Genomic DNA, 25,782 nt, shown 5'->3' with positions numbered 1-25,782 from the left:
TCACACCAAGGTCCCGGGTTCGATTCCACATATGGGCACAATGTGTGAAGCCCATTTCTGGTGTCTACAGTCTCGATATTGCTGGGATATTGCTGCAAAGCGGTGTAGAGCTAAACTAACTTTCTCATTCAACGTCACAATACACCATCCATGTGAGATGTTAATTTACTGTTACAATACAAAATAATGAGCCCGTGAAGATCCAGGTAAGGTTTGGTCTTCAGCAAGCCACACCTGTCGTAACAGGCGACTGGCGGGATGGGGTGTTCAGACTCATTGTTTTGCAAATGGTTGATCGCCGTATCTCATCTACGTTGGTTTTGCTCATGGCGTCAATCACTGTACTGTCTGGTCCAGACGCAGTTATTTACAGATCTCTTTCATACAGCTGAAGGTTTGCTGACTACTACATAAAACTAACTCACTCATTCTGGTTACCATTGAATTAAAGGAGACTGAAATGTCTAAAAGCTTTACGGCATTTTTCTAAAAAGATGAAAGATCAAGCCTTTTTTCTTTCCAAATAAGGTATATCTGAATGGTGGTAAGCCAGATCTTTCAAATAGGCTTTACACGTGTTTTCACAGACTCAGGGTAAATAGGCCTTACCTTGTCAAAATGTGTCCCTGACTGTAATTTGTAAAAAAATCACCATTCTGCTGATGCCCACAACCGGAGCTTTACTCCATTATGGCTGTAGTAACTGTTTGGAAAGTGTTAATCATAATTGGCACATTACGAAGCACTAATGTTTATGTCTGTAAAATGCTGAGTAACACATTTATTCTAAGATGTATTCAAAAACGCTTTAACGTTTCGACATGCCTCGACGGAAATTGACGAGGTAGGCCAAGGCATATAATAGCGCTATGCAAAAGTGCTTTACATAGCAACATAAAAATGCACATTTCCTCATTCACAAAAAACACCTTTAGTCGTTAAGTAATAGGATTTGTGTCGGCTGAATATGTACATCATATCCATGCAGCATTGATTGATGGCCACACATTCAACACACGTTTGTTAATTGCATCTATAGCTCATCCCACTGACTCCAAATACAGTATATTAGAAACTTAATTGTCCTTGCATTTTCTTCATAAATTGAAAATTCGCAATAAAAATATTTCTGCATGCTTGAGTATTCATATTCGCGTTGATCTTTCGGGAGTGTTCTCTGAGTAAGGTTGTACAGCAATCTGTAGACAGTCAGAGTCAGCCGTTACTGCACGATTTGAATCGTTCATCTACTGGCAGATGAAAGTCAGTATTGATGCAGACTGATGCTTTACGCACTTGTGATTTCGTGTGATCCCCTATTTTCTCCCATCTGTACATAACATTGGCTGTAACGGTTGTCTCTAAGAGGCAGGTAACAGCAACAAGCGTAAACTATTGTCAGTAAGGAGTGGTAAGGAAATTGTGTTTCGATCGCAGTTGACAAAGGGGCGACGCTACACAAAAAAGAAATTTATGCTGATTTACATATTTCGGGGGAAGCTAATTCCTCTGTGTCACCCGCACCCATTCATCAGGAGGACATCTTGACATTGTTGTAATGCAGTATATTGTCATGTATCATATCATCTGTATTGATGTACTAAGTACGATACAAAACCTCCTTGAAAGATATGGCTAACGGGTGGATTCAGTATGCTAAGGATCTTCAGATTGTGACATTCTTTCATGTCTCGAATGCTGTTATATTCATGCTTGGTGGCCTAAAAGTGTGCCGACGAATCATCTAACACGCCAATATTGACACAAATGGCACCGTATTATCATCATTGCCAAAGGCTACAAAATATGTAAAATTTAAGGGAAATCTAAAGTGGGAAAATAACGCTAACAGTTTGTGGGTGGGAAATATGTGAATAATTTCGATTTCTTCCCAGCTGAAACAGACAGAAACCATAATATCACGGGATTCATCGTCACTGCAAACAACATGCTTTCGACGATGAGTTTCACACTCTTGTTTAAATGTTCTCCGAAAGATAATATTCTCAGTCTTATTTCACTCATATGATAAAGTAAGCTGTTGTATGACACAGCAAGTAGAGGAGTTTAGTCTTAACCACTTTTATCAATGTTCCAGCAATATCACAGGGAGCACTGGAAAGCGGCTTCATACATTGTGCCACTGTCGGGAACAGAACCCGGGCCTTCGACGTGACGAGCGAACGCTTTACCACTAGGCTACCCCAACGTCGCTAGCATGATAGAAGTGAAAGGGATATATTCCACATCCTACTCGTTAAATTGCGTAAATAGATTCTTGTATATCATTAAAAAAACGTTCTGTATTTATGCATGCTTATGTTGTAATATGCTTTGTGAGGTGTGTGGAGTTTTGTGATGTAATATTTCTCGTGTGAACCTCTTATGAGATGGATAGCGACCAAGATCGGTTACACTTTGGTTCAGTCAGTGATTTGCCCAATGCAGTGTACAGATGTAATCTTCTTGTCTAGCTATAATCAAAGTGCAGGTATCATTATTATAGCAAATTCTCTAACATGACTACTGGAATTCTAAGAGTCTTAAAACAATACTTTACATGTACTTGATGAATAGGTGGCTGGATATCCTAGTGGTTAAAGCGTTCGCTCGTGACGCCGATGACCCGGGTATTACTCTCCATATGGGTACAGTGTGTGAAGTCCATCTCTCGTGTTCCCCGCCGTTCTATTGCTGGAATGTTGCTAAAAGCGGCATAAAATTAAACTCTCGCACTCATTTAATAAGAGATTCATTCTGTACAAGACGATTCCCATTTGACTATGATGATAAAAACTGACTTAATAAATACAATTAATATCTGCTTATAGGGCAGCAATGGCACTCCCAAAGAGAGGGGGTTATTGAGAGAGTTTACCCTCACGCTACTTTTACAATATTCCTGCAATATCACTGCAGGGGACTTAAGAAATGGGATTCACACATTGACCCAAATAAATACACATGAACGAAGAATATTCATAACAAAATACAGAATGAGAAAATGTATTTAAAACAAAACAAAAAACATCGGAATATCTTTTTCACGAGAACATTCACGTTTATATTCCATTCTTTAAATCGGAAGATGACTATGCAAACTCGAACAATCTACTGCAGATTAGGATCAGACTCCCTCGTAAATATTTACTATCGGTTGTCCATATTCTATAACAAACGGACTGATAGCATCGGTGACAGAATGCCAACAGTATCGGCTTAATGCATATCCGTTGTTTCCAAACATGTAAACACAAGATAATAGATCATCCCTCCACACGCAACTCCCGTTCTATGTCTAACCGTTGGGTGCCACCCGTGACACAGGTGAGGCAGTGTTACCTGTCTGGGTCACGTGATACTTTCATGTTGCCCTTCACTGACAGACCCGTCCACGTGGTGCTCCTACAGCACGTGTTTAAGGCCGTTATAGCGGTAACATACGATCTCTCGGCTGAAATTGTGTTTCCACTCCACTTGTATCAGCCCAATATTTAAATGGGGTATTTTTTAATTTTGCTTAACATTCATCTTCAAGTTACGAAGGGGGTGAAAAGTAATAGACCTTGAGCGAAAAGGGGGAACTCACGCATTCAAAGAACGACGGTGTAAAGGGGGTGGAATTATTCTGGCATGAGAATGAGTTAGTTTAGTTTTACGATAGAGTGTCGACGGAATCAGCGAGCCTGACCACCCGATCTTCTTACAAGAGAATTAATTCTAACCCTGGTCTTCATGGGGATCTGCTATAAGAAATGTGTGATACCATAATCAAAATTCTTCAAGTTGTTTATGTCAGGAGAGAAGACGATCTTTATCAAAGAGTTTGGCTGTTATTCTTTACCGTTCTTTGTTGACAAACGTTGGATGTTTTAGTGAATCTATGCTGAATACATGGCTGAACATCGGTCAGCACTTGTTAATGGGTAATCAATACATGATTCTGAATCATGCAAATAGTTTTTTCGTTTGTTGTTAAACGCCGCACTCAGTAATATTCCAACTGTATGGCTGGGGTCTTAATGATCAAGTGTGGATCAGACTATGCAATGATCAACAGCATGAGCATCAAAAATTCAAACCAGTATGTATCATTTCAGACCGTTTTGATAATTCTATCAGAGATATGTTCATTGTACTTTGAGGTAAACTGTTAATTGTAACTAATGCAAAGATTTCTGATGTGATGTGCTTTGTACAAACATATGTTTTAAATCCATTTAAGACCGACATGATGTTCTGACCCTGATATCCTAAATCATGGCATACACTGTAGAATAAAACATTTGTTGACAAATTATTTCAATATTTTGAAATTATCTAATTTAGTTTTAAGGCTTTTATCGTCATTAGATGAAAGGCCAACGTCGACGATAAAGGCAACAAAAGAAAAACTTGTTTATTACTTTAAAATGTATACGTCTTGTGAGGAATTCTACCCCTACTATTTTTAAATATTCAAATTAAGACAACCCTGTCGACCATGACTACCACACACCCTAATACCATCAGACACTCTAGTATTATTCAATACTGTAAATGTACACTATCTGTCGTACATATATAATTAGTGGTATGTTCGACAAAGTGCGTTACACGACACCACATCACTCATGTAACTGTACAAAAGTAGTCGTTCAACGTATAGTGCCTGAAGATTTAACCTTGACAGACAGTATAATATATTGTTTCACGGAAGGGTTAATTTCAGATTCGTTGATAGTTTGACACTATCACTAACAAAGACTGATTGAGCTGACAACCGCTCTAATGTCGGTTTACGCTATTTTTCATGTGAATTATTTAAGGCCTTCTAGTCATTCGTGCATTCTTTTCTTTCTCAGACGTTATTTCAAGATGCCATTATTACTGTACGAAGGTAATCTCGCGGTATGTCCACATGTAACGGGATTTGATACTGACCATGGATGGTATTCTAGTATAGCAGTCCAGGCGGAGAATCTCAAAAGGACCTAGAAATAGGATTTCGTAGCCTCACCAGTACTGATTTGGTTTGACATTAGTTACAGTTAGTATGATGTCTTGGGCTCATGAAAAGGCCTGTAATACTCTCAGATTGTTTTCTGGGGTTTTTTTCGGTTTTTTTTTTATTGTTTGTTTGTTTGTTTTTGTTACATGCCGTTATATGTGGTGGGAGTCCACGAAGATTGTCGTCATATTTGATATGCTGCCCGACAACACATCAAAGTTAAACATGGATAGTTATATTGCTATCAATCTGATCACCTTTATTTCGACTTCTGTGTGTTGCTTAAGGATGTACAACATTTTTTACATTTGTTTTTGAAAGAAAAAGTCAAAATGGACGCTATTTGGCCGCCATCTTGTTTTGTCCTTCTCAGCACTTAAATTTGCATAAAAATCAACACCGAATGTTTCCTTTTACATCCAAAGTTGATACTTCTGATGGTTTTTGGAAATTTGTCTCCTCAACAGTGATGGATTGGACACAAAACAACTTATTTTGTATGGTGATATCGTGGTAATATGTTTACAGCTGATTCTTTGAGACAGGGGTATTTAAGCATGGGTTACTGATAATCATTTCTAACACGGATCTACGCGGGTCATTCTATTATGGGGATCATGGTGAACCATCAGTTTTTCCGGGTATGCAGTAAACGTTTACGTTCACTTTGATGCTTTTGAAGTCTGAACAATAAAAATCATCAATAAATGGATTTTCCTTTTGTCGGAAATACCCCAAACTCTGCGTTTTTGTCTTCTCTAAGTTTGTGTCGTGCTTTATACTTACTCTCACAAACGTCGGTTGGTGGACGAAACTAAAATGCAAAAGCCCCGTTCAATTGTATGTTTTACCTTTATAACATTATTTAACAGTATCTTCAAGAAAATACTGGATATTCTCTGTTTTCCTGTAGTATTTTGTGATGTGTGAAAAGGGTAATGTAACATTTTTACTATTTTTGTTTACATGGTCACAAAATGACTCTTCTTTGTCCGGAGTAAAGGGTATGAAATGGTAGTTTGTTTGTACAGAATGGTATTCCAGCAGACAATTGATGGTAATGGAATCTGTTCCACCTGTCACAGACAAGCATGTGATATGTGATATGGTTTACCCGCAAACGTATTTATTGATAGAAAGGAACTTTACTCTAGTGTTTTTGTATTTTTCACATTCCTGGTGTTTATAGTCGAACAGTCTTTAAAATATTTCTTTTTAAATATAACGGTATTATTTGTTGAATACCCATAGACGTATCATACTTTGAGATACTCGGCAACATGAACTGACTTCTGAGTCACGTTATATTAAGGCTAATCCATGGAGATTTAGTTGGAATTTACCTTCTAGAACCAATACGCAAAACATCTGGGCTGTTAGTGTAAGGTTAGCCAGCGTGAAGTGTGTCAGATGATGACACGGATGGTGAGTGATGTTACCACGCGACATTAAAGCCCCATGCCCTCGTCTGCAGCTGTAATATGTGATCGTTCAGGATTCTGATCTATTTGTCATCACCAACATTTTGCAACATGATCGTCAGCGACAAATACGGGGTGATTACCTTTTTCAGTTTGGACCCGGTCCGGGTAATGTGTGAGAGAGACTTAACGATGTTCATTGAAAAAAATATGCACTTCACAGCGAGGGATGCTAAGCGCGTGATGATTGTTCTTGGTGACTACGATTGATCTTCAGCAACTATTGGTTGTCGTGAAAGGCGACTAGCGGGATCGGGTAGTCCGGCTTGTTAACTTGGTTAACACATGTCATCGTATCCCAGTTGCGTTGATCGATGTTCATGCTGTTGATAACTGGTCCAGACTCGAATAACCAACAAATACACCAACGTAAGCGAGGGATGCTTGTCATATAAGGGTTCGAAACAAATGTTTAGCCGTAAAGAGTTAATGCTTTAAACACTAGGTTAATCCGAGGTGGAGGTGGCGAGACATTCGATATTGCCTGCATTTTTTAATTACAGACAGAGGTATCGTTCATACAGTAGCATTAATTCTCAAAAATAAATGTGTCTTTATATTACATCATCTTTATAATAAATAACATTTTCACATCTACCAGTCTCATTAATAATCACTATGTGAGAGTTTCCGTGAAGTCTCATGGGCCCTCGAGAAACCCATAGTTCGAGACATGTGACACGACAACTTTTCATCTGTTCATCGACTCAGGTGAATCATCCGAGATATTTTCATACTGTTTCTGTCGAGAGCAAAGACACTGAAAGTCCCCACAGTCCTTAATGTGGTGATCTACCTTCAGCTGTTGGCGATCTATAGCCCATGTTTACTTTGTATTGTCCAAAACTGGTTATCTAACTTCTAAAGATGTTTGCTAGCTAGTTTTAGCTCATTTTGTGATAATCTAGTTATTTCACTCTCGTTCACTGACACGGTTTTACTTTTTATATGCCTGTATTATGAATTTTGACCTGGTTTAAGTCATGTTATGGCTGCCTTATTGCCGATATGACTTTAAATCTTATCTCACTCGCCATGTTTGCCCAATCGGGTTGACTGCAATATACGAACATTTACGGCTTCGTTACCTGTTGCATGTGGGTACAACAAATGCTATATTTTGTCACGTTTTATGTCGTTACATATTACATATATAGTGACATGTAAAGTTTAGTTTCTGCTACATGTAACCCGTGAAGGTCTCGGGGTAGAATAGGCCGCCTGCAACCCACGCTTGCCATAAAAGGCGGCTGTGCTTGTCGTAAGATGCGACTAACGGAATCGGGTGGTAAGACTCGTTGATCTGGTTGATATATGCCATCTGTTCCCAACTGCGTATATCGACGCTCATTCTGTTGGTCACTGGATTGTCGGGCCCAGACCGCCGACATATAGCTAGAATATTGCCTGTGCGTCGTAAAACTAAACTCACTCATGCTATATGTCCTTACATGTTAAGTCTAGTTTCATGCTGTGTCGTTACTTGTTCAGTCTAGTTTCATGCTGTGTCGTTACATGTTAAATTTAGTTTCACATACTCTTTATTCAACTATCAACAATTGCACAAAACTATCACTGTTCCTAAAAGCAGCTTATTTTTGTTGTGTATCAACCGCTTAGGGAACCTTTTGGCTATATATCATCTATCTACTTTCTGCAGATGCGTGTTCAATACAACACAAAATTGAATAAAGATACCTTAAGCTGTCAATTCCAGTCTCACCACTACACCTGGTCTATGGCCAGGATCCAAATGAATCTGGCCTGTGTCAGCTTGACTGGCCACCTGGCCATAACGCGATACGTGATTATGGTCTTACGGCCAATTAATCTTCAGGTATCCGGCATCGTGACAGCCTCACCTGGAAAATGTATGTAACACTGGAACTATACGATCCACACAAGCGGTATCGATGGTGGCTCGAAATTCAGGAATAATGTGTATATTTCTCGAAATCTCGCATTTTCGTGCTTTGGGACATATACAGCTCGTTTCCAAGGTTCGAGATGGCGTGAAGGCGAGGAGAGATATTCCGAAGAGTATTCCAAGAGGAAAATCTTCCAGGGGCTTTACTTACGACCATCCATACAGTCATCCAGATGTAACAACAGATGGCCAGTGGCCAGTGGTAAAGCGTTTGCCTATCACGCTGAAGACCTGGGTTCGGTCCCTGGTGGAAGCACCTCAGTTAGGGTCCCGAGGTGAGCACATTTGCGTGGCATCCTTGAGCTGGATGCATAGCTTCGTATTGTCACAGTTCACCCAGCTGTAAAATGGGTACTCTGAGAATGTGCTGGCAATGTAAGTGTTCTAAACAAGCAGCATGGCTGTATGATGCCTAGGGAGTTGAAAAAGTATCGGTTTCGTACGACCGGGGAAAGTAAAGTAGGTAGTGCCATGAGCAGACAATGTGCCTGGATATGACCGCCATAAAAGAGGACCATTACATTACATTACATTACATTACATTACATTACATTACATTACATTACATTACATTACATTACATTACATTACATTACATTACATTACAAGGCCCGGTATGATTTACTACCCAGGCAAATGTGATTCACATGATTTATTGTGAAAGAACAAATTATGTGCCCCTCCATCCCCAACCCTTAACTTCATCATCGCCTCCTAGACATAAATTATGAACGGTCCCTTAGTCGACTCTTTACTTACGACATACATGGGTTTGCTCAATCCTAGGACTGATTACTGGATTCAGCATGGATAATAGATCAGAAGAAAAACAGTTTTATTGCCAACGTTTCGAGGAAAATATACTTATTTCTGATTTTAAGTCCCATCTTATAAATATCACCTTGCGTTTTACGGAATCTTATACTATTGTGTATTTTTATCAGTTATCAGCTTAGGATATAAAACGTTAAAGATATAAAATTCATTATATTTCGTTCGTATTATCCTATGTTTAACTGACTTCTATCAAGAGCGGCTGTAATTACAGTTTCAGGAAGTTGTTTCGTTGACAGGTGCATTTCAAACGTTACTGTTATATGAGTTAGCCCAAGAGCAGATCGCACCTGTCAACTACATCAGGTATTTTGTTGATTAGTCAATCAAACAGGTGACGTCTCCTTTACATCATGATTCATCATTCCGACAATCTCAAATTTCTACATGTCCACAATGCTACTGTATCAAGATAAGAACTTCAGGCATTCAAACAAATTCAAAAACAAAACCCATCAAAGCCATGATGAAATGGCAAAATAGCTGCTTGGGTGATTTTGAATTTGACAGTGTCTTGTTTATGTCTCCGGTTGCCCAGGTCCGCGGATTTCTGCCAAATTTGAAACCAAAATGCGCCAGCGATAGCTGTCGTCTTTGTTAACGTGGTCCTCCAGCGCGGGTGGCGGTCAAACAGTAGTACCCACTTGAAGACAGGATGAAATATGTCTGATCGGACACAAAGTCTAGCATGTATCCACCCGTCATGGTGTCAATGCAAAATATCCAGGTTCAAGATTTGTTTCCATTTAAACGAGCCCTGATTGAGGATTTGTCATTATCCTTGCCCACAACGGTTAAAATTGCAGGAAACTGAGGTTTGGGTTCTGTAACAAACACCGGGATAAGCACATTAAGTTTCCTAAACGACACCCTAAGTGAAAAGGTCAAGGATGGGGAGATCCTATCATTCCTCCAGAAGAGTATAAAGTCATTTTTACAAAAACAGACTTCTGAAGTTTTTTAAAGAAAAAGACATACTTTGATCTGAATTACTTTGTTTACTGTTTATATTCTGGATATTTTACGCTCTTCGTGAATCCGATATGCAAAAGTGCTACAGTCGAGTGCTTTTAACATTGGAAAAACGGCATCCGTGTCTCCAAGAACGTACCTTTTGTTACGAAGAGGTTTATATTACTATCAGCTGTAACATTACGAGTGGGATACACCTGTTGCGGGGATGACAAAGCAATTCCCTACTGTTTTTCACCATTACAAGATTGAAGTCTTGGTTTCACACTGGTGACACATTCATGACAGTTTTGCCAGTGGAAGTGTTTCTACACAACCGTGGAAATCCCCAGATATATTTGAGAATGCTTCAAGGCGACCTTCTGAGTCCACAACCATTCATGTAGGTTTCAATAAATATGACAATAATATAATTATCGAGTCGTAGATGCATCCAGTGTGTAATGGAGATTAATCGGAACGTATACCCTGGAGATATCGAGGTTGAACTTATGCTAACCCTCCTTTTATCCTCTAATGCAAGGCAGGGTAACAGTAATTAAAAACTAAATCTGTTGTTTGTATGTGTGTTACTACTCTATATTAGAATAGCATAGAATAAAGTCACCAAGATCTATCATCATGTCTTCAAACGGGTAAAACTTGAAACTACGGATGATTCTTCGCTGCTTTCAGCCATACTGCAGCACCATGTCGTGGGTACACGAGAAATGGTAACAATGAAGGGAATCGAACTTTTGTCTCGGGTGTAAAGAGGATGTTACCACGTAGTCCCTGAAAGTGTTTTTCCCCTTATGCCATTGATTCCCTGACCTTGAAACGATTTTGGTGACCAAGTTTGTGGGCACTGTACAGTCCAAATAACTTGAACCTCTGGATCTCGGAGAAGAGAAAACTTTGAATGTCCCTTGCTTGATAACGCTCTTAGTATCTACACTGAAACATCACATGCGTTGCAAGAAAGAAGTTTATTACCAATATGTCTTGATCTTCCTCCATCTTCACAAGATGTCTCTCGAAGAAAATTATTGTGGGCACTGCAGGAGCCCAAATAACTTGAAATTTTGGTGTAACGCTAACAGCAGATCGAACCAACTTCCGCTCCGCTCACTGATGCTGGATCCAATAGACCACGAAATTGGTGACAACAAACCTTTTGTCCACTGTCATACACCACTCACTATTCGCTGTAGCAACATAGATAAATATTTGTAAAAATTATTAAAATGCCCTCTTAACCTCAATAAGCTGGCGTCAACTTAATTTCCAAGCCTTCTCGTGTTATCATTTTTCTACAGATTGTGTCTGCATTGTACCTGTCTAACCAAGTCTAAAGGTACCTCGTATATATGGAACATAGACCCTCACTCTTTGTCAATCCTCCATTGTCGTACCCATTGCTTGGCGATCACGTGAAGGAATCACTTGAGCGCCTTCTCCTGTGGACCGAGGTGTCGAGAAGAGGATGGCTATACAGCCTCCCTACTGCTCCCGATGCATCTTTTAATAGTAGGATTATAGGCCCCATTTGCCTCCACTGTGTCCAAGAGGTCCGCGGGCTGTCTTGGTAAATACAAGATTATCTCATAATACTCGGACTCAAGGCTTTCTGTGGTGGTAAGATTCGACTTTTCAGCCTGTCTGATTTATATTGTTGGCTGACAGCTAAATTCTGATCTACGTTAATAACCGATATCTCACATTTCCACCGCAACAAAGTGGTGCTTGGTATTCTTCAACGGTTTTTTTTCTGCCCTGTTCAAAAGATTACCTGTTGCTTCGTTTTTGTAATTTGTACCAACAATCGAAGCATTTAGTAACACCTGTGGCCCATCGTCATGTACGGCTACCTAATAAACAGCTTTGTCATTGGTAACAGTGCATCCACTGTTAGCATATATATGTGTTATAAGATAGAGATGTCACACATGTCAAAACCGCAACGTTTCGAATTGTCACACATTCCAGAGGCATAATATGTATCAGTGGTCAATAACTTCAAAATAGAGCATAGTCGACAGTATAGCGCAACTTGTATTTCTACATTACACTCAACGAAGACAAACTGTAAGTGTACAGATGAACTATAAGAACAAACCCATGATCTGAAGTTTGAAAACAATCATAGTAGAAAAAACCGACGCACTAGAAAATGACCTAAAACAAACAAAAACGATTAAACAAAATGAGGAAAAGCAAGGTTCAAGACTAACATTCGATGACAACATCTCGTTAAGGGGATTAGAGCTGTCAGACTAGTACGTTTATTGTTATACACGACGCCTGCTTTCTACAGTCAGAGAGTCCACAGTCAGGGATCAATGTACAAACAGACACACAGACAGACGTCTGGTACAGATAAGAAATAAATAAACAGAATGGAAATAAAAAAGGTGTAAATGCCATAAACACAAATCGCCAGTTCAAGTGAGTGCGCCGAAAGGCATTTGTCTTTGAATAAAAACACTTTATGAGATCATACTTTATAAGAATTTTGCTTCGAGCTTGCCTCTCAGCTGTAACTTATTAAACGTCGTCGTCATACTTTATATGACAGACAGACATATATTTTACATACGGCTCAGCGACTCACATCTTAAAAATAATGTATGTGCGTGCGTGCGTGCGTACGTGCGTGTGTTTGCATGCAACCAAATATTTAATATATACACAGGCAGACATGCATAAGAATGTACAATAAGAACACGATACAGAGCCACTTAGTACGTTATGAGAGGAGGTAAGAACATATATTTAAACATTCATGCATATCTTAAAGCGATAGTATTTCTTTGTAAAAATATACTTTTTATATTGTAGTATTAAAACTACCCGAAGGGGCTTTGTTTCCTTTGTAGCTTTTGGCAGGGAGCCTATATAGTTGTAGAGTATCCTTGCTTTTGCTAAGGGCGATAAAACGAAAATAGTCCTTCTATGTTTCCATATCTCCTTGATGGAACGTTTATATCCAAAATAACTGTTTTTATACTATGGTCTCCAACGTGTTTCTACAACATGCCAGAAAAAAACGAACATGAGACTGAGGGAGAAAAATACAACTTATGTTAAGTTGACTGTACAAACGACTCGGGGGATAAAATAGTTTAAACAAGTCAGTCAAGTCGGTAGGTCATGCGATTGTTAGCGATACAGCTTTTCGACAGAGAGTTTGGACGGTACCGTGTCAGCGGGTAATTCTTTTCTTCCAGTTGACACCCTCCTGGGAGGTGTGACACGGAGACATGGTAACGCGCCATTGGCCAATGACGTTAAAGTATTTTACATGAAAGTAAGATAAGAAATTGTGTCACTTTTCCGGACTTTTTGGAAATGCAATAAAGTGAAAACACCCCTTCTATGTTGCCACATTTTCTTGATGGAATATGTACAAATAAATAAACGATACGGTTGTATTTCAAATGTTTGGAGGAAAATATACTTGTTTCTGATTATAAACATGATTTTTAACATATCACTTTGTGTCTTACACTGTTGTGTATATTTCTCAGATATAAAGACACAGGAATAATAAAATGGACCATATGGATTGTCCAAAAATGTCGAATAATTGAAACGTTGACAAGTTTCACAAACTCTCGTGTACATAAACCGAATTACTGTTTGAGTTTTACGTCATGATAGCAGTCAGCGTTTGTGCTCAGGTGTCATAGAGATCAAGTCTTAGGCATTCAGGTTAGCCTTATGGTCAACGCGTCGGGTTGTCAATCTGAAGACGGGTTTGAACAGTGTGTGAAGCCTAATTCTGGTGTCCACCGCCATGCCAGTTGTATAATATTGTCTAAAATGACGTACAACCATATTCACTCTCTCACAAACTGGTTTAGCATTCTGACTGCCTCTCTCGTAGTTTAACACAGTCGCAAGATAGGCTTATAAATGAAATATATAAAGCTGCATATACATAAAAAATGACAGAATGGTTTTAGGACGCGACCCTCCGGCTCCTTTTTACATAACATATAGTTTTATGAGAAATACTGTTTTTGTTCTGATATCATAATACCAAAGTCGCGTGATGGCGAAATCCCCACCCTTCTAAAGTAGGATTTCTGAATAATTGTCAGAATAGTCTTCAAAGAAATCAATCTCCGAGAAAGGAAAAACAAAGACATGTCATTATTATGATCGATATGTCCGTGGGAAATGAAATGTGTCTGTCTCCCTTATAAAGAGCCTGGAGGACTGGGGCAAAGTATATTCCTTTTTCATCGTCCATCCAAAATATACACAGGTAAGAACATTTAGTGACCTTCTTGTTTCTTGGATAGATATCGTTCGTTCGTTCGTTCGTTCTTTTATTCGTACGTTAGAGCTCTAGTCATTAATGTTCCATGTGTGACGGTAGTGTGTAAAAGATCGCGTCTGTATCAGGCAATCCAGGGACTGGCATTATGAGCATCGATCTACGTAATTAGGAAACGATGACCACGTCACCAATCATGATCACCCGACTCCGTAACATTGTAAAAGACCATTTCTAGCCCGATCATTTATGGACCGTTCTATGGGTAGATGTTAGAGGGATGATGACCTGCCCTAACATATCTTGACTTCAAATACCCCCTTGCGGTCGAGTGACCTTGTGGTGACCTTGTGGTGGTCACTCGCTACTCCACATAATCGGCTCGACTCCCATATTCTTTTATGTCATTCCCCATCATACTTGTATGCCCAGCATGTTCTATTTACTCAGTATAAAAGATATTTTGTAGATTGGTTCAATAGTAATATAATGGTAATGGTGTACTCACCATTTATGCTACTCTTATTAAATGTGATAGGAACAATGGCAAAAGGGACAGTCGTTGCCCTTTCACAGTTAAATTAGAGCTACATGGCTTCAACGTTGTAAAGTAATTGTAAAGTTGAAGGATTCCGGATTAGAAACATTTACAAATATAAAGTGATCTAGTAAATTCGGGATGAAAAATAAATGTTGCATATGAGAAACACGTAGAATGAATAGGTAAAGGTCTATTGTGGTGTCCTTTAATACAAGGAATCCAGCAATGGCACTGATGGGAATATCTGGTAGAAACAGTTCCTCGTAACCGGTGCCCACTGTATGATGCGTCGGATTGGAAAGGCGATCAGACTCGCAGAGTTGGTCTCGATTGCTGCTCATAATCACTCGATTGTCTGGATGTCTCGAATATTTACTGACTGTGGTTGCTTGAATAGTGTTAGGCTCGGCAGCTGTGATGGTAAAATATATACAATTGGATGCACAAGGACAAATGACAAGAACAGCGCTGTATTCTTGAGAAAGATTGGGGTGCACACTGTTGGGAAGGGGGAAGGGGGCACATTTTGCTTTCATCCGTTTTAAGAAGTATTAATCAATAATCATTTAATAAACTCTCAGGACAACAGTGGGTGTGGAGTGCGCACCCCTGCAACCCATCCTCCCCTCTGTAATTAGAGACACTAGAGGTGTGAAAATACAGTTAATCGGTATTATTTTGACTGGAAAGTAATTAGCGTCCTTCTATTTTAGATATCCATAAAATGAGGTTTGCTGTGGTTATTCTGGTGGCTTTGATTCTGTGTGGGCCTTCACACGGGTCTGTCATCATCGCTAGGAGACCCACAGTAACAGGATTTACAGGAGGTTTCAGTGGTTTCACTGGGGGTGCACCCGCCGGCGTAAGCGGGATCTCCGTAGGTGCACCTAGCGGCTTCAGTGGCTTCACCGGAGGCTCAGTCAACGGCTTCAGTGGCTTCACCGGAGGCTCACCAGGCGGTGTATCCGCCGGTGTAAGTGGACTCACCGGAGGTGCACCCACCGGCTTCAGCGGTTTCACCGGAGGCGCAGTCGAGGGTTTCACTGGCTTCACTGGGGGTTCTCCAAGCGGTTTGAGAGTTTTGCCAAGAGTCATTAGGAGAGGCCTCAGGAGAGGCTTAAGAAGAGGCTTCTTCGGCGACCTTCATGACTTTGCCGACATTTTCGACTTTCCCTTCAGATCCCCAGTCCCGCAGCAGCCTGTCGTGACGGGAACTTACTAGAGGGCAGACGTGGAGGTGCGCGGTGTGCTTACGATGCTATATATGGGGCAGTGGATTAGTCTCGTGGTTAAAGCGTTCGCTTGCCTACGCCGATGATCCGGTTTCGATTGCCTACATGGGTACAATGTGTGAAGCCCATTTCTTGTGTCCAACGCCGTGATAATTGCTAGAATATTGCTAAAAGTGGCGTAAAACTAAACTCATTCGTTATAAAACATTATAGAACAAGGGTTCCATTCCAAACTTGGCGGCAAGATATGAAGACGTTTGGAGAATTCCTGTTGCAACATGCATATAATATTTTTGAAAACGCTGTTTTTTAATCATATAGAAAGTACTAAATAAGCAGTTATTTGAATTATATGGATAGTTTCTTTCATGCAATGTTCACATGGAAGGTGTGGCCAAGTGCTTAAAGATACCGCTCGCCCTGGGTTCGAATCCCCATTTGTTGGGCATCATACGTAAAACCTTTTCCTTGTGTCCCTCGCCGTGGTCTTTCACACTCACTCACTCACTCACTCGAAACCCACCCAACTGCTCACTCATTCATTATACTACCCCGTGATATTGGTCAGATATTGTTTAAAGAAAACACACAGTAGTACAAACAGATTATGTTCAGAACGAGCTTTGAGACCGTTGTATCATGTTTACTCAAATACTTAATGTTATTTTAAATGATTTCGTTATCTGTTCACAGGTCTCATGAATTCAAAGACGTTTTTATAGCAGCTGGACACGGATGAATAAACGTTTTCGTTAATCAGAAAGCTTTGGTGTTGTATTTTCGTAAACAATCACTATTTGTCATCGACGGTCAGGTCCCACACATTGTAGATTCACCCGGAAAACGGCATCGTCATTGTGGCATAAATGGAATCAGAAATACGCCATTCTAAGGATTCTTTTCACTTTTTTGAACGTTTGAACGTTTAATGGAGTGTTTAAGAACATGACCAGTTGACGTAATAACACGAAAGACAATGTCACAGATACTCCCCTCTCGACAGTGTGCACCACAGAATGGTCTGCCGAGTTTGTATTTTTTTAATTGATTCGCAAGATCAAAATACTACAGATATACAAAGCCGTGTTACATATGGTCAAAGTAATACAGTAACATAATGTACATATGAAATGTGTTTGCATTAATAGATTTTATAAACATACATAATTCATGAACTAGGTCATGTATAGATAATGTAGGCACAGATCTATACAATATGAGTCATGAGTACTGCAGAAGCGGGAGTTTGTTTATTTGTTTGGTTGCTTGTTTATCGAATTCATTAGTATCTCAGCTATATCACGGCGGTTTGACTATTTGCAATCCGGTGGTCACTAACGTGAGCTAAAATTGGGATAGGAAGACATGTCAGCGAAGTCAGAGAGTCTGACCACCCGAATCCACCTGTCGCCTATTGCGTCAAACAGGAGTTGCTGAAGATTAATTCTAACTCGGATATTCATGGGTCACAATTTGTAATGCACTCAGAGTAACAATGGACATAGTAATGGTTGTCAGTGTCACAAACGACATAGTCAGTGATTGTACAAGTGCAGTGATCAGATACAATGCAATTTAACAATTATACAATCTTCACGTTTGGACCTCTTACAGAAATCGCCATTCCCACCCACTTTCAGAACTGGCACTCTCACATTGAACATTGTTACAGGCGCAATGATCTCCACAGTTGACTATCTACAACAACACACCATTCTCACAGATGCAATGACCCTCACAGATGACTGTTTACGACACACCATCGTCACAGATGCAATGACCCTACAGTTGACGGTTTATAACACATCATTGTCACGGAGGTAATGACCCCTACAGTTGACTGTTTACAATACACCATTATCACAGATGCAATGATCTCCACACGTAATTGTTTACAACACATCATTGTCATAGATGCAATGGCCTCCACAGTTGACTGTATACAACGGACCCTTGTCACAGATGTCACTTAAGTAACATTTAGAAGTTGCTAACATTAACAAGGGAGTACATCGCCTACGTCACTCGCTTCATACTGGTGTTAGTATCTACACCGGTATGTCACACTGTTCGCCATAAAGAAGAACTATCTCCCTTGTTGAATAATGTTCACAATTAAAAGACTGATTCATAATATTGTCACAATTATCCTAACCGTCCCAGTGTTTTGTAACGAAAAAGGAAATCAGACACAAAGGCCAATAATGAAATAAGCGATTGAAGATACTGGTATTGATATTGTCAAATTCAATAAACAGCACAAACTGTAAATGAGCAACAAGGAGAATTCTACTGACAAACAACGTCTTCAATATAACAGAGTGACGTTTATATATTCAAAATCCATATAAATCTCCTTGTTTTTCATCACACAAACTTCTATATGACACTCAAAGAAGACAAACTGTAAGTGTACAGATGAACTATCAGAACAAACCCATGATCTGAAATTTGAAAGAAATCACGCACTAGAAAATGACCTAAAACAAAACATGATTAAACAAAATGAGGAAAAGCAAGGTTGAAGACTAACATTCGATGACAACATCTCGTTAAGGGGATTAGAGCTGTCAGACCAGTACGTTTATTGTTATATACGACGCCTGCTTTCTACAGTCAGAGAGTCCAAGTCAGGGATCAATGTACAAACAGACACACAGACAGACGTCTGGTACAGATAAGAAACAAATAAACAGAATGGAAATAAAAAAGGTGTAAATGCCATAAACACAAATCGCCAGTTCAAGTGAGTGCGCCGAAAGGCATTTGTCTTTGAATAAAAACACATGTTTTGATCATACTTTATAAGAATTTTGCTTTGAGCTTGCCTCTCAGCTGTAACTTATTAAACGTCGTCGTCATACTTTATATGACAGACAGACATATATTTTACATACGGCTCAGCGATTCACATCTTAAAAATAATGTGTTTTCGTGCGTGCGTACGTGCGTGTGTTTGCATGCAACCAAATATTTAATATATACACAGACAGACATGCATATGAATGTACAATAAGAACACGATACAGAGCCTCTTATTACGTTATGAGAGGAGGTAAGAATTATTTAAACATTCATGCATATCTTAAAGCGATAGTATTTCTTTGTAAAAATATGCTTTTTATATTGTAGTATTAAAACTACCCGAAGGGGCTTTGTTTCCTTTGTAGCTTTTGGCAGGGAGCCATATAGTTGTAGAGTATCCTTGCTTTTGGTAAGGGCGATAAGTCCTTCTATGTTTCCATATCTCCTTGATGGAACGTTTATATCCAAAATAACTGTTTTTATACTATGCTCTCCAACATGTTTCTACAACATGCCAGAAAAAGACGAACATGAGACCGAGGGAGAAGAATACAACGTATTTATCTCACTGCCATGCTAAATGTAGAAAATATCACATGCACTTTTTCATTTTGAAGATCGATGATACTTTCCGGACGTTTTGGAAATGTAATAAAGCGAAAACACCCCTTCTATGTTTCCATATTTTTCTTGATAGAATATGTACATACAAATAAATTTCAAATGTTTGGAGGAAAATATACTTGTTTTAAACATGATTTTTAACATATCACTTTGTGTTTTACAGGACCTTACACTGTTGAGTATATCTCTCAGATATAAAGACACAGGAATAAATAAAATGGACCATATGGATTGTCCAACAATGTCGAATAATTGAAACGTTGACAAGTTTCACAAACTCTCGTGCATATAAACCGAATTACTGTTTGAGTTTTAGAAGCATGGGTAGCAGTGTGTAACAGTCAGCGTTTGTGCTCAGGTGTCATATTTCAAGTGTAAGACCGGCTGGCAGGTTAGCCTTATGGTCAACGCGTCGGGTTATTGTCAATCTGAAGACGGGTTTGAACAGTGTGTGAAGCCTAATTCTGGTGTCCACTGCCATGCCAGTAGTATAATATTGTCTAAAATGACGTACAACCATATTCACTCTCTTACAAACCGGTTTAGCATTCTGACTGCCTCTCTCGTAGTTTAACACAGTCGCAAGATAGACTTATAAATGAAATATATAAAGCTGCATATACATAAAAAATGACAGAATGGTTTTAGGACGCGACCCTTCGGCTCCTTTTTACATAACATATAGTTTTATGAGAAATACTGTTTTTGTTCTGATAATCATAATACCAAAGTCGCGTGATGGCGAAATCCCCACCCTTCTAAAGTAGGATTTCTGAATAATTGTCAGAAGAGTCTTCAAAGAAATCAATCTCCGAGAAAGGAAAAACAAAGACATGTCATTATTATGATCGATAGGCCCGTGGGAAATGAAATGTGTCTGTCTCCCTTATAAAGAGCCTGGAGGACTGGGGCAAAGTATATTCCTTTTTCATCGTCCATCCAAAATATACACAGGTAAGAACATTTAGTGACCTTCTTGTTTCTTGGATAGATATCGTTCGTTCGTTCTTTTATTCGTACTTTAGAGCTCTAGTCATTAATGTTCCATGTGTGACGGTAGTGTGTAAAAGATCGCGTCTGTATCAGGCAATCCAGGGACTGGCATTATGAGCATCGATCTACGTAATTGGGAAACGATGACCACGTCACCAGTCATGATCACCCGACTCCGTAACATTGTAAAAGACCATTTCTAGCCCGGTCATTTATGGACCGTTCCATGGGTAGATGTTAGAGGGATGAGGACCTGCCCTAACATATCTTGACTTCAAATACCCCCTTGCGGTCGAGTGACCTTGTGGTGAAAGCGGTCATACTCCACATAATCGGCTCGACTCCCATATTCTTTTATGTCATTCCCCATCATTGTTTGACTATCTTACATGTAAAACAAAATTCACTCAGCTAGTAAATGTTATTCTTTATCCCTATTTTTCCATTGCTACGTAGAAGTTAAAGGACATCTATTTCCCTCATAATGTCATAGGTGATCTGTCAGGATCACATTGGGCAATATATGCCATGTACGTGGCTACTGTCGGATAAAGTAAATATTCTGATAAACAGAAAGAAAAGAGCTTCTTATCAAGGCAACATACTTCACAGTTTTATCCGTAACATTCTAAATTGCTTTTCTGACATCTATGCCCAGCATGTTCTATTTACTCAGAATGACAGATATTTTGTAGATTGATTCAATAGTAATATAATGGTAATGGTGTATTCACCATTTATGCTACTCTTATTAAATTTGATAGGAACAATGGCAAAAGGGACAGTCGTTGCCCTTTCACAGTTAAATTAGAGCTACATGGCTTCAACGTTGTAAAGTAATTGTAAAGTTGAAGGAGTCCGGATTAGAAACATTTACAAATATAAAGTGATGAAAAATAAATGTTGCATATGAGAAACACGTAGAATGAATAGGTAAAGGTTTAATGTGGTGTCCTTTAATACAAGGAATCCAGCAATGGCACTGATGGGAATATCTGGTAGAAACAGTTCCTCGTAACCGGTGCCCACTGTATGATGCGTCGGATTGGAAAGGCCTTGGTCTCGATTGCTGCTCATAATCTCATAATTGTCTGGATATCTCGAATATTTACTGACTGCGGTTGCTTGAATAGTGTTAGGCTCGGCAGCTGTGATGGTAAAATATAAATTATACAATTGGATGCACAAGGACAAATGACAAGAACAGCGCTGTATTCTTGAGAAAGATTGGGGTGCACACTGTTGGGAAGGGGGAAGGGGGCACATTTTGCTTTCATCCGTTTTAAGAAGTATTTCAATAATCATTTAATAAACTCTCAGGACAACAGTGGGTGTGGAGTGCGCACCCCTGCAACCCATCCTCCCCTCTTAGAGACACTAGAGGTGTGAAAATACAGTTAATCGGTATTATTTTGACTGGAAAGTAATTAGCGTCCTTCTATTTTAGATATCCATAAAATGAGGTTTGCTGTGGTTATTCTGGTGGCTTTGATTCTGTGTGGGCCTTCACACGGGTCTGTCATCATCGCTAGGAGACCCACAGTAACAGGATTTACAGGAGGTTTCAGTGGTTTCACTGGGGGTGCACCCGCCGGCGTAAGCGGGATCTCCGTAGGTGCACCTAGCGGCTTCAGCGGCTTCACCGGAGACTCAGTCAACGGCTTCAGTGGATTCACCGGAGGCTCACCAAGCGGTGTATCCGCCGGTGTAAGTGGACTCACCGGAGGTGCACCCACCGGCTTCAGCGGTTTCACCGGAGGCGCAGTCGAGGGTTTTACTGGCTTCACCGGGGGTTCTCCAAGCGGTTTGAGAGTTTTGCCAAGAGTCATTAGGAGAGGCCTCAGGAGAGGCCTAAGGAGAGGCTTAAGAAGAGGCTTCTTCGGCGACCTTCGTGACTTTATCGACATTTTCGACTTTCCCTTCAGATCCCCAGTCCCGCAGCAGCCTGTCGTGACGGGAACTTACTAGAGGGCAGACGTGGAGGTGCGCGGTGTGCTTAGATGCTATATATGGGGCAGTGGATTAGTCACGTGGTTAAAGCGTTCGTTTGCCTACGCCGATGATCCGGTTTCGATTGCCTACATGGGTACAATGTGTGAAGCCCATTTCTTGTATCCAATAATTGCTAGACTATTGCTAAAAGTGGCGTAAAACTAAACTCATTAGTTATGAAACATTATAGAACCAGGGTTCGATTCCAAACTTGGCGGCAAGATATGAAGACGTTTGGAGAATTCCTGTTGCAACATGCATATAATATTTTTGAAAACGCTGTTTTTTAATCATATAGAGAGTACTATATAAGCAGTTATTTGAATTATATGGATAGTTTCTTTCATGCAATGTTCACATGGGAGGTGTGGCCAAGTGCTTAAAGATACTGCTCGCCCTGAGTTCGAATCCCCATTTGTTGGGCATCATACGTAAAACCTTTTCCTTGTGTCCCTCGCCGTGGTCTTTCACACTCACTCACTCACTCACTCGAAACCCACCCAACTGCTCACTCATTCATTATACTACCCCGTGATATTGGTCAGATATTGTTTAAAGAAAACACACAGTAGTACAAACAGATTATGTTCAGAACGAGCTTTGAGACCGTTGTATCATGTTTACTTAAATACTTAATGTTATTTTAAATGATTTCGTTATCTGTTCACAGGTCTCATGAATTCAAAGACGTTTTTATAGCAGCTGGACACGGATGAATAAACGTTTTCGCTAATCAGAAAGCTTTGGTGTTGTATTTTCGTAAACAATCACTATTTGTCATCGACGGTCAGGTCCCACACATTGTAGATTCAACCGGAAAACGACATCGTCATTGTGGCATAAATGGAATCAAAAATACGCCATTCTAAGGATTCTTTTCACTTTTTTGAACGTTTGAACGTTTAATGGAGTGTTTAAGAACATGACCAGTTGACGTAATAACACGAAAGACAATGTCACAGATACTCCCCTCTCGACAGTGTGCACAACAGAATGGTCTGCCGAGTTTGTATTTTTTTAATTGATTCGCAAGATCAAAATACTACAGATATACAAAGCCGTGTTACATATGGTCAAAGTAATACAGTAACATAATGTACATATGAAATGTGTTTGCATTAATAGATTTTATAAACATACATAATTCATGAACTAGGTCATGTATAGATAATGTAGGCACAGATCTATACAGTATGAGTCATGAGTATTGCAGAAGCGGGAGTTTGTTTGTTTGGTTGGTTGTTTATCGAACGCCGCATTCATTAGTATCTCAGCTATATCACGGTGGTTTGACTATTTGCAATCCGGTGATCACCAACGTGAGCTTAAATTGGGATAGGAAGACATGTCAACGAAGTCAGAGAGTCTGACCACCCGAATCCACCGGTCGCCTATTACATCAAGCAGGAGTTGCTGAAGATTAATTCTAACCCGGATCTTCACGGGTAACAATAGCCGTTAAAAGAGAGGATGGTCATAGAAACTAAATATCCGCAAGTGACAGTGTAGCAGACTCCATTTTAGGAAGCTTGACCCACTTTGCAGCAAAGCCAATCTTATTATCACTCACTTTATTACGCCTATGTATCGCTGCCAAGGTATTTGTACAGTAAATGAAATTGTATGAGTGTCGATTGTTTTACTTGTGACAGCGATATCGTTGTTATATGCAATCATCAGCTTGAAATGACTGCACACATTTCTCTCACGATTGCAACAGTTTCTGTCTGACAGACAGGCCAAACACATCACGATTGCCACAGTGTTCTGTGTAACATATATTTTGCCGAACATACCACGATTGCCACAGTGTTCTGTGTAACATATATTTTGCCGAACATACCACGATTGCCACAGTGTTCTGTGTAACATATATTTTGCCGAACATACCACGATTGCCACAGTGTTCTGTGTAACATATATTTTGCCGAACATACCACGATTGCCACAGTGTTCTGTGTAACATATATTTTGCCGAACATACCACGATTGCCACAGTGTTCTGTGTAACATATATTTTGCCGAACATACCACGACTGCGACAGTGTTCTGTGTAACATATATTTTGCCGAACATACCACGATTGCCACAGTGTTCTGTGTAACATATATTTTGCCGAACATACCACGATTGCGACAGTGTTCTGTGTAACATATATTTTGCCGAACATACCACGATTGCGACAGTGGTCTTTCTAACACACATTTAAGTCAAACATATCACGACTGCAACGGTGTTCTGTGTAACATATATTTTGCCAAACATACCAGGATTGCAACCGCGCTCTGTCTGATAGACAATTTAGAAGAAAATATCGCGATTGCAACAGTGTTTTATGTAACATACAACAATACAAGAGATAATTTTGCAACAAAGCTAATCATTAATGCATTAGTGTTCTATCTAACTCACATATTGGTTAAACTTGAAGTCACAAATACAAGTACTTATCTACCTGTCAGTCAATGCGCATACTGTCACATAGAGATAAGTCTTGTTTTGAACATTTTTTATAAATTGCAGTTAACAAGAAAATAGCTACCCCACCGACCCTTTAAAACTTGGAGATTAACCCGGTTACCCTCCAGAGAAAGTTTCATGTAACATTGGGATATCGTTCTCTAGGATTGAGAAATCAGTATTTCGCATTTCATTTCATTTTAGCTCCCAACTTCTAAAGTCGCTCTAAGGTAGTCCAGTGCGTCATGCTGAAGACCTGGGTTCGATTCTGTTAAGGCCAGTCCTGGTGTCCCAGGTCGTGCTGTTGCTGGATTATAGCTAAAACGTCATAAAACTATATTCAATCAGTCCAAATTAAGAGTACTCGAATCCAGTCTATGTAACTTAGGCTCGGTATTATTCGTTACACTGTTGTACTGAGTGTAACAAACCCTAGTAGAAGGTCGCGTGATTAAACTTTGAGCGACCTATGGTCGTCCTATCAAATGCGAAACGGCCGAACAGATTTAACCAATCAGACAACTACTGTCGATTGAGTTCGGTCTTAGAAACTTCCGCGGTCACTGACACTTATTTCCCAAGAAATGAAAACCCGCAAAAAACATATATTTGAACTACAGTATATTCACTAAGGGCTTGCTGATTACATGGTTACCATAAGAAAATA

The 25,782-nt window shown here is 39.7% G+C and overlaps 3 protein-coding genes across 3 annotated transcripts in view; all 3 read left to right on the top strand.

Moving 5' to 3' along the window:
* The window catches only part of LOC137274272 (large ribosomal subunit protein eL31-like), a 329,417-nt gene that overhangs the window by 136,082 nt on the left and 167,553 nt on the right, over nucleotides 1-25,782 (top strand). The window lies entirely within an intron of this gene.
* Nucleotides 14,390-17,004, top strand: LOC137272852 (uncharacterized). The gene is made up of 3 exons (XM_067805259.1): nucleotides 14,390-14,456; nucleotides 15,723-16,246; nucleotides 16,935-17,004. The coding sequence occupies exon 2, from the start codon at nucleotides 15,734-15,736 to the stop codon at nucleotides 16,229-16,231; it is 498 nt and encodes a 165-aa protein (XP_067661360.1). The 5' UTR covers nucleotides 14,390-14,456; nucleotides 15,723-15,733; the 3' UTR covers nucleotides 16,232-16,246; nucleotides 16,935-17,004.
* On the top strand, nucleotides 20,558-23,395 carry LOC137272851 (keratin, type II cytoskeletal 68 kDa, component IB-like). The gene is made up of 3 exons (XM_067805258.1): nucleotides 20,558-20,624; nucleotides 22,111-22,646; nucleotides 23,326-23,395. Exon 2 carries the CDS (start codon nucleotides 22,122-22,124, stop codon nucleotides 22,629-22,631), a length of 510 nt encoding a protein of 169 aa, XP_067661359.1. The 5' UTR covers nucleotides 20,558-20,624; nucleotides 22,111-22,121; the 3' UTR covers nucleotides 22,632-22,646; nucleotides 23,326-23,395.

Source organism: Haliotis asinina, chromosome 2 (assembly GCF_037392515.1).
Source record: "Haliotis asinina isolate JCU_RB_2024 chromosome 2, JCU_Hal_asi_v2, whole genome shotgun sequence".
In the NCBI taxonomy this organism is placed as follows: domain Eukaryota; kingdom Metazoa; phylum Mollusca; class Gastropoda; order Lepetellida; family Haliotidae; genus Haliotis; species Haliotis asinina.
This window is presented reverse-complemented; position numbering and strand designations above follow the sequence as displayed.

Coding starts and splice junctions, on each gene's coding strand:
- LOC137272852 (XM_067805259.1), top strand. CDS start 15,734: ATGAGGTTTGCTGTGGTTATTCTGGTGGCTTTGATTCTGTGTGGGCCT.
- LOC137272851 (XM_067805258.1), top strand. CDS start 22,122: ATGAGGTTTGCTGTGGTTATTCTGGTGGCTTTGATTCTGTGTGGGCCT.